Source organism: Leguminivora glycinivorella, chromosome 11, assembly GCF_023078275.1.
Source record: "Leguminivora glycinivorella isolate SPB_JAAS2020 chromosome 11, LegGlyc_1.1, whole genome shotgun sequence".
In the NCBI taxonomy this organism is placed as follows: Eukaryota; Metazoa; Arthropoda; class Insecta; order Lepidoptera; family Tortricidae; genus Leguminivora; species Leguminivora glycinivorella.
In genome coordinates this window covers 11,414,650-11,427,941 of record NC_062981.1, presented here as the reverse complement: position 1 = coordinate 11,427,941, position 13,292 = coordinate 11,414,650, and the positions used below count along the sequence as shown (strand labels likewise).

General features: G+C 43.6%; 1 protein-coding gene across 1 annotated transcript; it reads left to right on the top strand.

Moving 5' to 3' along the window:
• The first annotated feature begins 5,720 nt into the window (after window positions 1-5,720).
• On the top strand, window positions 5,721-10,069 carry LOC125231016 (ice-structuring glycoprotein-like). The gene is made up of 2 exons (XM_048136353.1): window positions 5,721-5,862; window positions 6,289-10,069. The coding sequence occupies exons 1-2, from the start codon at window positions 5,836-5,838 to the stop codon at window positions 9,931-9,933; spliced, it is 3,672 nt and encodes a 1,223-aa protein (XP_047992310.1). The 5' UTR covers window positions 5,721-5,835; the 3' UTR covers window positions 9,934-10,069.
• The last annotated feature ends 3,223 nt before the right edge of the window (window positions 10,070-13,292 follow it).

Genomic DNA, 13,292 nt, shown 5'->3' with positions numbered 1-13,292 from the left:
TCTCTATCCCTATCGCTATCGCTAACGCTATGGCTATCGCTATCCCTATCGCTATCCCTATCGCTATCCCTATCGCTATCCCTATCCCTTATCAAGATAACACTAAGTTCTCGCGCTTTGTACACATATTTAAAGTCACATACAGGTCGAAAGCGATTAATTAACATTATTTTTACCTTTTTTCCCAACGTTTCGGCCAGGTTGCACTGGCCGTGGTCGCGGAAGACTGACGTCCCAGCAAAATGTCACCGGAGATGTAAACAACACAAAACTACCCGATATTAATGTATATAAATGTTCGGGGTAGACAAATAAATATAATCTACCCGCATGTAATTATTTACGACATCACATTAGAAACCTCAAAAATAACAGTACTTCTCCACTATTTAATGGATGTTATTATACATATAAACCTTCCTCTTGAATAACTCTATCTATTAAAAAAAAAACCGCATCAAAATCCGTTGCGTAGTTTCAAAGATTTAAGCATACAAAGGGACATAGGGACAGAGAAAGCGACTTTGTTTTATACTATGTAGTGATATCGCTATCCCTATCGCTATCCCTATCCCTTATCAAGATAACACTAAGTTCTCGCGCTTTGTACACATATTTAAAGTCACATACAGGTCGAATGCGATTAATTAACATTATTTTTACCTTTTTTCCCAACGTTTCGGCCAGGTTGCACTGGCCGTGGTCGCGGAAGACTGACGTCCCAGCAAAATGTCACCGGAGATGTAAACAACACAAAACTACCCGATATTAATTTATATAAATGTTCGGGGTAGACAAATAAATATAATCTACCCGCATGTAATTATTTACGACATCACATTAGAAACCTCAAAAATAACAGTACTTCTCCACTATTTAATGGATGTTATTATACATATAAACCTTCCTCTTGAATCACTCTATCTATTAAAAAAAACCGCATCAAAATCCGTTGCGTAGTTTCAAAGATTTAAGCATACAAAGGGACATAGGGACATAGGGACAGAAAAAGTGACTTTGTTTTATACTATGTAGTGATAGTGAAGTGATGATTCCCAAATTGAAAGGGGATCTCCTTTCTATTTTAGCATTTTCGCTCCTGTAGCGTCTTAAGAACCTTATATTATTATATAAGATTACTAGTTTATAAAATTGATACTTAAGTAGCTGAATAAAGTAGATAATTAAACTTTTAAAATAATACTTCTAAAATAGAAAATAATTACACTTTTTGCCTGTGTAGAATTATATGGTTCAACTTTGATTATCGCCTGACTGCGAAGATTACAGTTAAATATTTGCTGACAAATTCTTTGAGCCACCATGGTACGCTGAGACGCGATAATCCACTATGACCGGAGTTAGCAAAAATAGCTACCTACTTGAAACTTACTACCTACACAAGTAAGTAGATAGGTAGGTATATTATGAAAATATTGTTGTTGAAGCTAGAGGCGAACTTCGTATCTTTGCATACGAAGTGTGACGTTGACTCTTAAGCATTTGAAAGTTGTGAGAATCCTTGCTAAAGAGGCTTTAGTTGGATCCGGTCACCTACGGCCACTTCCCCGAACGACCACCATGCAAATTCATATATGGGCCATTTCTTAGTTCGGCCGTTTCCTTGTCCGACCATTTCCCCGATAGACCACTGTTGGAATTCTTTCTACGTCCAGTTCTTGGAACGGCCACTGTGAAAATTCTTTGTTGGCCCCATTCCCCGAACGACCACCATGCAAATTCCTATATGGGCCATTTCTTGGTTCGGCCGTTTCCTTGTCCGACCATTTCCCCGATAGACCACTGTTGGAATTCTTTCTACGTCCAGTTCTCCGAATGGCCACTGTGAAAATTCTTTGTGGGGCCACCCATTTCCGGAATGACCATCGTTAAAATGACCAGTTTGTCTAAATCCTCGATCGGCCACTACAACATTTACTAGTTTGTCCTATTCCCCGATTGGCTACTTTTTAACCGCCGCCTCAAATCTCTCAAGGAAGGACGGTTCTCAATTCGTCTGTATGTTTTTTTTTTTAATTTTTTTTAAATGTTCTACGATATCTCTGTCGTTATTGGACCGATTTTGAAAAATTTTTTTTGATTGAATGTATATGCATACAGATTGGTCCCATTTTTCTCAGGACCCAGTTCCCATGATGGGATCCTGGAGAAATCGAGGGAACTCCTCAAATCTGAAAGGCATACATATGGCGATTTTTGTTTTTTTTAAAGGAACAGCATGCATTTACGTACGGAACAGTGACATTTGGTGCAGTGGAACTGCTGATGATGGTCAGAACGGAACTCCTCAAATTTCTTATTCAGATTTCTTATCCGATTGCAATAATCTAAACATCCAAATTGTAAAGAAATCAATTATTTTTGTAGTCGGTACCAGCCCTGTTCCTCGCCTTGCTATTGCCTGTTTGCCCCACCCAACCATACGCAGATAACCATAGGCAGGAAGGACGTTTTATTGTTTTTATGATAAAGAGTTTTTAGTGGTGGTGGTCATTAAAAAGCCTGTTGAGAATGCGTTTACGAGGAAGGTTGTCAGATACATAAGTTCCTATTAGAGAAAGTGGGCGAAAGAGGAACAGGCCGTTTGAGGAAGTGGCCATCAGAGGAAAAGGCCATGAGAGGAAGTGGCCATAAGAGTAACAGGCCGTTTGAGGAAGTAGCCATCATAGGAAAAGGCCATGAGAGGAAGTGGCCATAAGAGGAACAGGCCGTTAAAGGAATTGGCCATAAGAAGAAGTAGCCTTTAGATAAATGTGGCCCTTCGGGGAACGTCGTCACTAAGTGGCCCTTAAAGGAAGTGGCCGTTCATAAAACTTGGCCTAAAAATGAAAGTGGCCCTAAGTGACCGGATCCCTTTAGGTAAACATCAACTTGCCGCCAGGCAAACGATACACAGTTCAAATCTCGGTGAGGTCATTTATTTCTATTCTCATGGGATGACAATTATTAACTGTATAACTTTGCCATACCGATGTAGTGCGAAAAGGGTTTCCTTCATATTTTTGTTCATATTTGTCATGCTAGTTCAGTCAATGTCAGTACATCTTGTACTGAGACTGACTGAAATAGCATGACACGTTCGTACGTTTCCGTAACAATACGTTTCCGTAACAATACGAAGGGAAATCTTTTCGCCCTACATCTGTACCCGTTTTAACACCAACTTTACCCTCCCGCTTTTATTTCCTTCAACATCATACTTACCTATCTTACTGCGAAAATGTAAATATCTGCTTGTCTATTGTATCTAGGCATTCTAAGCCTTAGAAGACGTGTTCGTAAATTGTGGGCATATTTCTCTTTTATTCCTGTTAAGGCAAATATAGTCACCGAGTAAGGTGCGCGAGTGCAACTTTTTGGACTTTGGCTTTCGTGGTTTGACTCTTTATTGCCTTGGCAACCACGTTTGACTCTTTATTGCCTCTCTGTCATATTATTTCATTTTTACATTATTATGATATGACAGGGAACGAAAACATCGAACGTAGTTTTCGGTAAGCCTTCTGTTCTCCGTGGCTCGCTGACCAGTTTAATTGATTTAATTCAAATCGCCACGAAAATATTCCAACAACGACGCCTTACCAAATATTTCTGATTTAATGTTGTTGCCAAGCAAATAGCAAAGAGTTATCTTTTAAATAACTACAAATGTGCGGTATGTTAATGCACCGTTTCCTCTAACCGTTAATGAATAATTAAGAGAACATGCAAACAGTGTAATCTTAGAGATAAGTTTGGTTGGGTACACGTGACTTACTTACGTAACACTAGTGACCTTGCCGTTGCCAAAATATGTTTATTGCTTTTGTGTTCAAGGGCTAAAGGGTTTGGCTTTGACCCTAGTCCTTAATAAGGTTCTGGGTTTTCCTTAATCATACAAGAAAGGAGGTTTCAGACGAGAATCAATGGCGGCAAGTTATGTACATAATGGGATAAACAACTCCCTTACCTATCCTTAGATTATATAGTGGGGTATTTTAGTAATTGAAAGGACAGACCTACTGACAGACTCGTAGACGACGAGTATGTGGTAACTAAATATTTTTCAATAAAAAATATTTCATAAAAATACAAAATGTATAATGTTAATAATTATTAGTTTACATTGCATGAAACTAACGAAATAACTGAATTGCTAAATAAATGCTATCCAATTATCGTACTTACAAATAAAACCATAATCGATTGAGCATTTGATTAAAGGTTATTACTTATATGAATGTGATGGGTGACATTATTCAAATTGTATGCGTCATAAATGGTAGATTTTAGGATAAGATATAGATCAGATCTGTCAGTGTCAATACGAGTAGAAACGTTATTGTCTCTCGATTTTGTTTTAATTGTTTAGAAGACTAAAACTTAACTGTAGAATTCCTAATCAAGCAATAAGTTATTTAACTGGATCCCCGTTACACGGAGAGAATATGGGAAGATCATCGGAATTAAATAAGTATGTTCTACGTTATTCGGTGCAAATATTTACAACGGCAGAATGGGAATCCCTCAAGCGTCATTAAGCGTAGCGCAAATAATACACCGCTACTTTAGTAAATATGTAAATAAATCATTAGTTTAAAATATTGCTAATGAGAAAATTAATAATCATTTTTGAATATTTAGATATAACAGGGATATATAATATCACTCAGAAAGTAAACAATTATATTGAATGTTATAACACTTATAACTGATAATGTTTAGGTTAGGATAGTTGAATTAAGGCAACTGTAAGTCACCAATATTTTTTTTAGTACCTACTTTACACTGTAACAATTGTCACAATATGAGACTGTTTGCTTCTTAAGAAATAAAATAAATTAAATAGTTGCGGTAACATATAAATAAATAAATAAAAAATATATTGGGGGACACCTTACACAGATCAATCTAGGCTCAAACTAAGCAAAGCTTGTACTATTGGTATTTTTATTTTATTTTATTTTACTAACCTTGTTCGATACCCTAAAATAGATATCATGCTTACATTAAAGAAAAAATAACCAAGGGTGTACAGTGTACACTTGTACCTACAGCTTACTCGCCTAATGTTTTTATTTCTAGACCACCCGAACACTGTCGCCACTTGTTGGATATGATTTAGCATATTTATGTCCTACTCTATTTGAAAGCTCACTTAAAACATTTGCGTGAATATTCAAACAATATTTTATTTCTATATAATTATTATTCATACATTTAGTCAAATTGTTATTTACAACTGTTCAAGTCCGATTTTTCTAAACGCCCTTCAATTTTTACTAAAGAAGTTCATAAATCTCCATAGAGTATTATTTTTATAAACTTCAATCTAATCCCACAACTTCCTGTAGCAATAACACTTTATAGAAATAAGCAAATATCCGGTTGTTTACACAATCTAATTAGTTTTCTACCATTCATCTGCATTATTACGCGCGATAAACATATACCTACCATGTTTATTTTGAGTCAGGCGTCGCAGAACGTTAGTTTGACTAAGGCTTCATTCGACACTACTTATCTCAAACCTGCCTAGCCGAAGTGACAACCGTTGACGCTACGTGGCCATCAAAACGCAGCCTGGCTCTATCGCGCCACAGGAGAGCGATAGGGAAAGCTAGCTACAATTTGCTTACGAAGCGTAAGCGATTGTCGCCTTGGCTAGTTACCCAGACTTATCTCTCCTTATCTTCGCTAATTGCTAGACGAAGTATAAAAGCATGCATCTATTATTTCGGAACAATTCCTACGAACGATCTCATATGAGACACAAGTATACTTAATACTTAATAACGAACGATATTTCGCATTGCATGAAGTAATACATCCAAGATGAGGATCATATATTTACTACTAATCGTAAGTTAAATTTAATTATTATATTTTTTTTTGGCAAGTTTGTCTTACATTGTACTATTAACTATTAAAATAAAATATTATATCTAAGATTGATTGCTGTAGTGTAATTACTTTATTAGGGTAATTTTAACATTTTTATTATTCTTTTACTCTGTTACCCGGCCGCGAAGCCAACATGCCAGTCGTTAATACTCCGTAGTGAACAAACCTAGTTACTACTGCTAATGTTTCACTAATATGGAAGAGTGTTAGAGAGACACAAAGATTTTTATTGTTGTAGCACAAGCGAACGTCACATTGGCTAAGCCTATGAAGTTTCTTGGAGCTCAAATAATATCAGGGTCTCGTATTTGTAAAAAAAGTCCTGATAGGTACCCACTTGTAATAATGACAGTATGATAACTCTTCTTGTTCACGTATTTTCAGGTAGCCGTCTGTGCAGTAAGTGCGAAATACTTACCTTACGAAACGAATCCACTTTCAAGGTCTCTATTATCCACACATGATGATGATTCTTCATCATCCTCAGAGGCTAAAGAAGATGAAAGTGAAGTGGATTCTAGGGAAAGCAGAATTCAGGAAGAAAACCTGAAGAGACTAGAAAAAATTGAAAAGGAAAGGAGAAAACAACATGAAAAGCAAGTTGAACACGAACGTAAACAGCAAGAAAGAGAAGCTGAACAACAGCGTAAACAAGCTGAACACGAACGTAAACTACAAGAGAAGCAGGCTGAACGTCAACGCAAAGAGCAAGAACGTTTAGAAAAAGAAAAGCGCAAAGAAGAAGAGAAAGCCCTGAAGGCCGAGAAGAAACGGGCAGAAGAAGAACGTAAACGTCAAGAAAAGATTCAGAAACAATTAGAGAAATTAGAAAAGGAAACTCTTGAAAAAGAACAGAACTTCCAGGAAGCCATCGAATCGGCTGAACAAGACGTCGACCTCGATGATATCTGGAAGATCTATGTTTACGAAAAGTATGGTCTAACTGCACTCAGCACCGGTCTTGAAAGGAAAGCAGCGCTGAGCAGATTCTTCACGGAAGAGCTGGGCTTGAATGCAACCAGCACTAAGAGCGAGAGGCGCCAAGCTATCACAAACTTTGTTCAGACCAAGATCTACGAAGATGTTGCCACGCTTACTGCCTGGAGGAACCATTTGGAGTTATACTTGAACGCAATAACCGTCCAAGCTGTACGAGCGGAGCTAGAAAAGAAAGTTGAAAAACTGGAAAACAAGACGGCTTTATTGCAAACCGTGGCTGCACCCTGGACAGCGACGGCACAACAGGAAATCGATGAGAAGAAAACTTTACTCCAGTCTGTTGCTCAGCTGTTGTCAAATCTTCTACCGAACTGGGTACTCGCTGAGTCGTCTGCAAATGGCGTAGGTGCTAGTGGTGCTATCAACCCCGCTGATAATGGTGCAGGAGCTGCTGCTTCTGTTGTTCCTGCTGGATCTGCCCCTGCTGGCCCCGCTGGCTCTGCCCCTGCTGGTCCCGCAGGTTCTGCCCCTGCTGGTCCCGCAGGTTCTGCCCCTGCTGGCCCCGCTGGCTCTGCCCCTGCTGGCCCCGCTGGCTCTGCCCCTGCTGGCCTCGCTGGCCCTGCCCCTGCTGGCCCCGCTGGCCCTGCCCCTGCTGGCCCCGCTGGCGTTGACGCTGCTGGCCCCGCTGGCTCTGACGCTGCTGCTCCTGCTGGCCCCGCTGGCTCTGCCTCTGCTGGCCCCGCTGGCGCTGACGCTGCTGCCCCTGCTGGCCCCACTGGTGCTGACGCAGCTGCCCCTGCTGGCCCCGCTGGCGCTGACGCTGCTGGCCCCGCTGGCTCTGACGCTGCTGCCCCTGCTGGACCCGCTGGCTCTGCCCCTGCTGGCCCCGCTGGCGCTGACGCTGCTGGCTCTGACGCTGCTGCCCCTGCTGGACCCGCTGGCTCTGCACCTGCTAGCCCCACTGGCGCTGATGCTGCTGGCCCTGCTGGTTCTGACGCTACTGCCCCTGCTGGCCCCGCTGGCTCTGCCCCTGCTGGCCCCGCTGGCGCTGAAGCTGCTGGCCCTGCTGGTTCTGACGCTGCTGCCCCTGCTGGCCCCGCTGGCTCTGCCCCTGCTGGCCCCTCTGGCGCTGACGCTGCTGGCCCTGCTGGCTCTGACGCTGCTGCCCCTGCTGGCCCCGCTGGCGCTGACGCTGCTGGCCCTGCTAGCTCTGACGCTGCTGTCCCTGCTGGCCCCGCCGGCTCTGCCCCTGCTGGCCCCGCTGGCGCTGACGCTGCTGGCCCTGCTGGCTCTGACGCTGCTGCCCCTGCTGGCCCCGCTGGCTCTGCCCCTGCTGACCCCGCTGGCGCTGACGCTGCTGCCCCTGCTGGCCCCGCTGGCGCTGACGCTGCTGGCCCCGCTGGCTCTGCCCCTGCTGGCCCCGCTAGCGCTAACGCCGCTGCCCCTGCTGGCCCCACTGGCGCTGACGCTGCTGTCCCCGCTGACGCTGCTGCCTCCGCTGCTCCGGCTGATGCCGCTGCCCCTGCTGACGCTGCTACCTCCGCTGATGCCGCTGCTCCGGCTGATGCTGCTGCCCCTGCTGATGCTGCTGCCCCTGCTGACGCTGCTGCTCCGGCTGATGCTGTTGCTCCCGCTGACGCGGCAGCCCCCGCTGACGCTGCTGCGCCCGCTGACGCCGCTGGTCCGGCTGATGCCGCTGCTCCCGCTGACGCTGCTGCCCCCGCTGATGCCGCTGTACCGGCTGATGCTGCTGCTCCCGCTGACGCAGCTGCCCCCGCTGCTCCGGCTGATACCGCTGCCCCTGCTGACACTGCTGCCTCTGCTGATGCCGCTGCTCCGGCTGATGCTGCTGCCCCTGCTGATGCTGCTGCCCCTGCTGATGCCGCTGCTCCGGCTGATGCTGCTGCTCCCGCTGACGCGGCTGCCTCCGCTGACGTTGCTGCGCCCGCTGATGCGTCTGCTCCGGCTGATGCTGCTGCTCCCGCTGACGCGGCTGCCCCCGCTGACGCTGCTGCGCCCGCTGATGCCGCTGCTCCGGCTGATGCTGCTCCTGCTGACGCGGTTGCCCCCGCTGACGCTGCTGCCCCCGCTGATGCCGCTGCTCCGGCTGATGCTGCTGCCCCCGCTGACGCTGCTGCGTCCTCTGACGCCGCTGCTCCGGCTGGTGCTGCTGCTCCCGCTGACGCGGCTGCCCCCGCTGACGCCGCTGCTCCCGCTGATGCTTCTGCCCCCGCTGATGCCGCTGCTCCCGCTGATGCTGCTGCCCCCGCTGACGCTGCTGCGCCCGCTGACGCCGCTGCTCCCGCTGATGCTGCTGCCCCCGCTGATGCCGCTGCTCCCGCTGACGCGGCTGCCCCCGCTGACGCTGCTGCGCCCGCAGACGCCGCTGCTCCAGCTGGTGCTGCTGCTCCCGCTGACGCGGCTGCCCCTGCCGACGCTGCTGCCCCGCTGACGCTGCTGCCCCCGCTGACGCCGCTGCTCCCGCTGATGCTGCTGCCCCCGCTGATGCCGCTGCTCCCGCTGACGCTGCTGCCCCCGCTGACGCTGCTGCCCCCGCTGACGCTGGTGCCCCCACTGACGCTGCTGCGCCTGCTGATGCTGCTGCTCCGGCTGATGCTGCTGCTCCCGCTGACGCTGCTGCCCCCGCTGACGCTGCTGCCCCTGCTGATGCCGCTGCTCCGGCTGATGCTACTGTTCCCGCTGACGCTGCTGCCCCCGCTGACGCTGCTGCCCCTGCTGATGCCGCTGCTCCGGCTGATGCTGCTGCTCCCGCTGACGCTGCTATCCCCGCTAACGCTGCTGCCCCCGCTGACGCCGCTGCTCCTGCTGATGCCGCAGCCCCCGCTGACGCTGCTGCTCCAGCTGATGCCGCTGCTCCCGTTGACGTTGCTGTTCCTGCTGTCACTGACGGCTCCGCTTCAGCAACTGATGCCGCAACTTCTGATGCAGCTGCATCTGAGCCCGCTGCTACCACTGAAAATATTGTTGCTGGCGCTGATACCACTTTGGCACCTGAGGCTGCCACCGAGGCTTCACCGTCTGAAGGTTCCGGGGCTGAACCCGCTGCTGTTGAAAACGCTGGCATTGTAACTACCGAAGGTCCAGTGGAAGTCCAAACTGAAGCCGTAACATCTCAGCCAGCTGTGGAAGTGACGGAAGGACCGGTCGATGTAGTAACAGGAGCGCCTGTCGAGCAAAGCACGAATGAGGTAGTCACTTCTGAATCTCCGGTCACTTTGTTAGACATTCTTTCTGGACCAGTGACTGAGGCTATCCAGGTTGCTCCGGAGGCTGTGCCAGTTCTCGAAGATACCACCGCCGCCGACGTTGTTCCCGTCCCAGTAGAAGTGGGCGCGACAGTTGTTGAACTTACACTCCAGTGAAATTGAGCTCTTTACATCGTTGGCTCCGGTTGTAACAAAAAAAAAAATCAAAACATATTTATTTGTTCAAAAAAGTACCATATGTTCAAATTAATGTTGTAAATTAAAATGGTAGATTAGATGCAATTATTTATACAATTTTTATTTCATATTTCATTTCTGCAACCCTTTCACAAAAAAAAACAATAGACAATTTTAAGAGGGCTTTCGTGTGAAAAACAGTGAAATCGCAACCGAGCGCTTTATCATACCGTGTGTATCAAATCAAATTAAAGGGCTTTGCGAGTAGTTTACAAATATATATCACATTATAGGACTTTTTCTACTTGGTCTAACAAAATATAAGAAAATGTCCAAAAGTGGTAATAATTGTACCGATGAAGGCTCGTTTTCAAAAATTGCCAAAAATAAATTATCAAAATCAAAAATCAAAATCAAAATAATTTATTCAGCAAATAGGCCACAGGGGCACTTTTACACGTCACATGTACATATTTAGAAAATATTTAAAATAGAATTGAAATTACAATTGATACTATTATATTCTAATTCTAAGTTCTAACTAAAGTTAACTCTATACAATTAATTAGAGATGTAGAAGGTCTCTAAATGTCGAATTACAACCAAGAACTACACTAAGTAAATATAAAAAGTACAAATACAAAAAAAGTCTAAAATTACTTTAGAGGTGCAAATGACTCTAAATGTCACAACTAAAGATAAAATGTATACTTAATCTAATTCTCCTTAGAGATGTATATGGTCTCCAAGAGTCAAAATCATATATTTAAAATATTCACTAAAAGAAAGGAAACAAACTACAACCGAACAAAGTGTCCTAATTTAATAAAAATTAGAATTAAAGTTACTAAGTTATAACAGCCCCAGTAAGCTTAAACAGACCGGTCTTCACAGACGGCACCCGTTCACGAGTATGACGCGTATCTCAGCCATCGCCTCCCTCAACCTTTATTCGGGAAGGTGGCGACCCGATCAACGACGCCACCGCAGCAAAGACTTTTAAGTGTGCATGACATGTTCAAGCTACCAGGCTAAATTCAATATTCAAATAATAAAACATAGCTGTAAGACACCATATTCTGTGCTCGTATGTTACAAAGGAAGGAAATATAGATTTATACAATAAAATTATAGTAAGATAAATATTAAACACATAATCTTGGAGATGTATAAGGTCTCCAAGTGCCCACAAATTCATCATTAATAGCAATTTATAATCACTAAGGCATAACAGCAATTTAAGTAAACGTTGCAGATTAATTAAGTACAAAAATTACTTCGATGTTATGTAGATTTTCAAAGAAATTGTCACTTAATTTTAGGTAATTTCTAAAAAAAATTGAATTCGTCTTAGCCTCGTTTACTCTTTTCAAAGCCTTATAATAAAAATGTAGTCTGAGAAGATTGTAGTACAGGATATACGAATTATAAATTTACCTGTTTTAGTATTCAAAATTGTCCAAATTTTACAAATAAGATCGGCTAATTCAGCTCTATACGTGAGTTTTTCTAAACGTGCATTAGAGAAAAATTCATCATTAATTTAGTGAGTTAGTTTTCAAAAATCCAGTCTTATAAAAATCAAGATAATAAGATGCTCTAACTGAACCTTCAATTAAATAAATCTATTTGATAACGGAAAGTGTAGTATTTCACCGACTAAAACTATCAATTTTACATTCTTTTGACGTTTTTTTTAAAGTGGTTTTCATCTTTTCATCACACCCGCACTTTAAATGTGCTATTGCACGCAGGTGGAGCGTGAGTTATAGAAAAATCGTTCTCCCGAGGGAATAATGAAATTTCTTGTACCGTACTTAATTTTTTTACATCTATTTACATATTTTTTACATTGCGAGTGTGATGAAAAACATTGTGTGTAACTCGGGGAGTATGAAAATGACTAACTCGAGTCTTTCCCCTTGTTGCAAATGTAATATGAAAGCTCCGGCAAGCCGTCGCGATTTAACTTACTCTCGTTAGTATTATTCAACTTCCTCCCCTTGTTGCACAATGTAATATGAAAGGTGCTCATTAATTTACAAGTATCTACCTCTATATCTAGCTTGTTTATTGTATTGTAATAGTATTTTATGCAACAGGCATTTAAAGGACTTAAAGGAGGTCAAAAAAGACTCAGCTGCCCAAAGCTGGGAAGGCGCACGCGCGCAGTATCGTTATAACAATGCGTTGCCATGGTTACAGAGACAAACAATGCGTTTTCAGTTTTTTCGATACTGCGCGCATGCGCGGAAAGCCGGAGGACGCTGGCTTTGGGGAATAGACTTTTATGTAGGGTTTTAAAGATCTGTGCCCGACCCTGTAAATGACGCATAACAGTTCGGGAGTAGAAAAACATTGTAAACCACTATGGTTATAAATTACGTACATAACATATAAAACTAGTTGAACATTTATCGGATAAAGAATTTGAATGCAATATTCGATCATTAATTGCTAACTGTAAGTACCTTGATTGCAATGAATTCGTCGAGTCGATCGAACAAATATCGCAACGCATTGTTGATGCGTCTAAATTGGGCTTTATGCATAATTATGAATGTCACTGTTGATTAATTCTTCCAGTGGCATAATTACGAGTAGTTAATTATGTGGTATAAATACTTACGTATAATTTGGTAGGTAGTTGAATTTCTCATCGTAATGTCTTTAGCATCCATGAAAATTAAATAACACATTTAAGTCTTATTAAACAAGTTTATGAAATTTATCTTTCAAATTCGTGTATCAAATAACTTGTTTGTGCGTCTATTAAAACATTGAATATCATTAAGTAAATATTTAAAAACTTGTGCCAGAGTTAGGAAATTCCGCAAACGTCATGATATTCATGATAATAGTAACAATTGCGTAGGTAATTTATATATTTTTCAGTACAGATGGTGTTTTTTTTACGCACTAGTGCGAGAAGTGGTTCATTATATGTAAGGTCGAATCTTCGGAGGGCCATCTGTACTGAAAAACGTCGTACGATACACGTGCGAAAAGGAAATTCGTAACTTGTGTCGATTTAAAACACTCCCT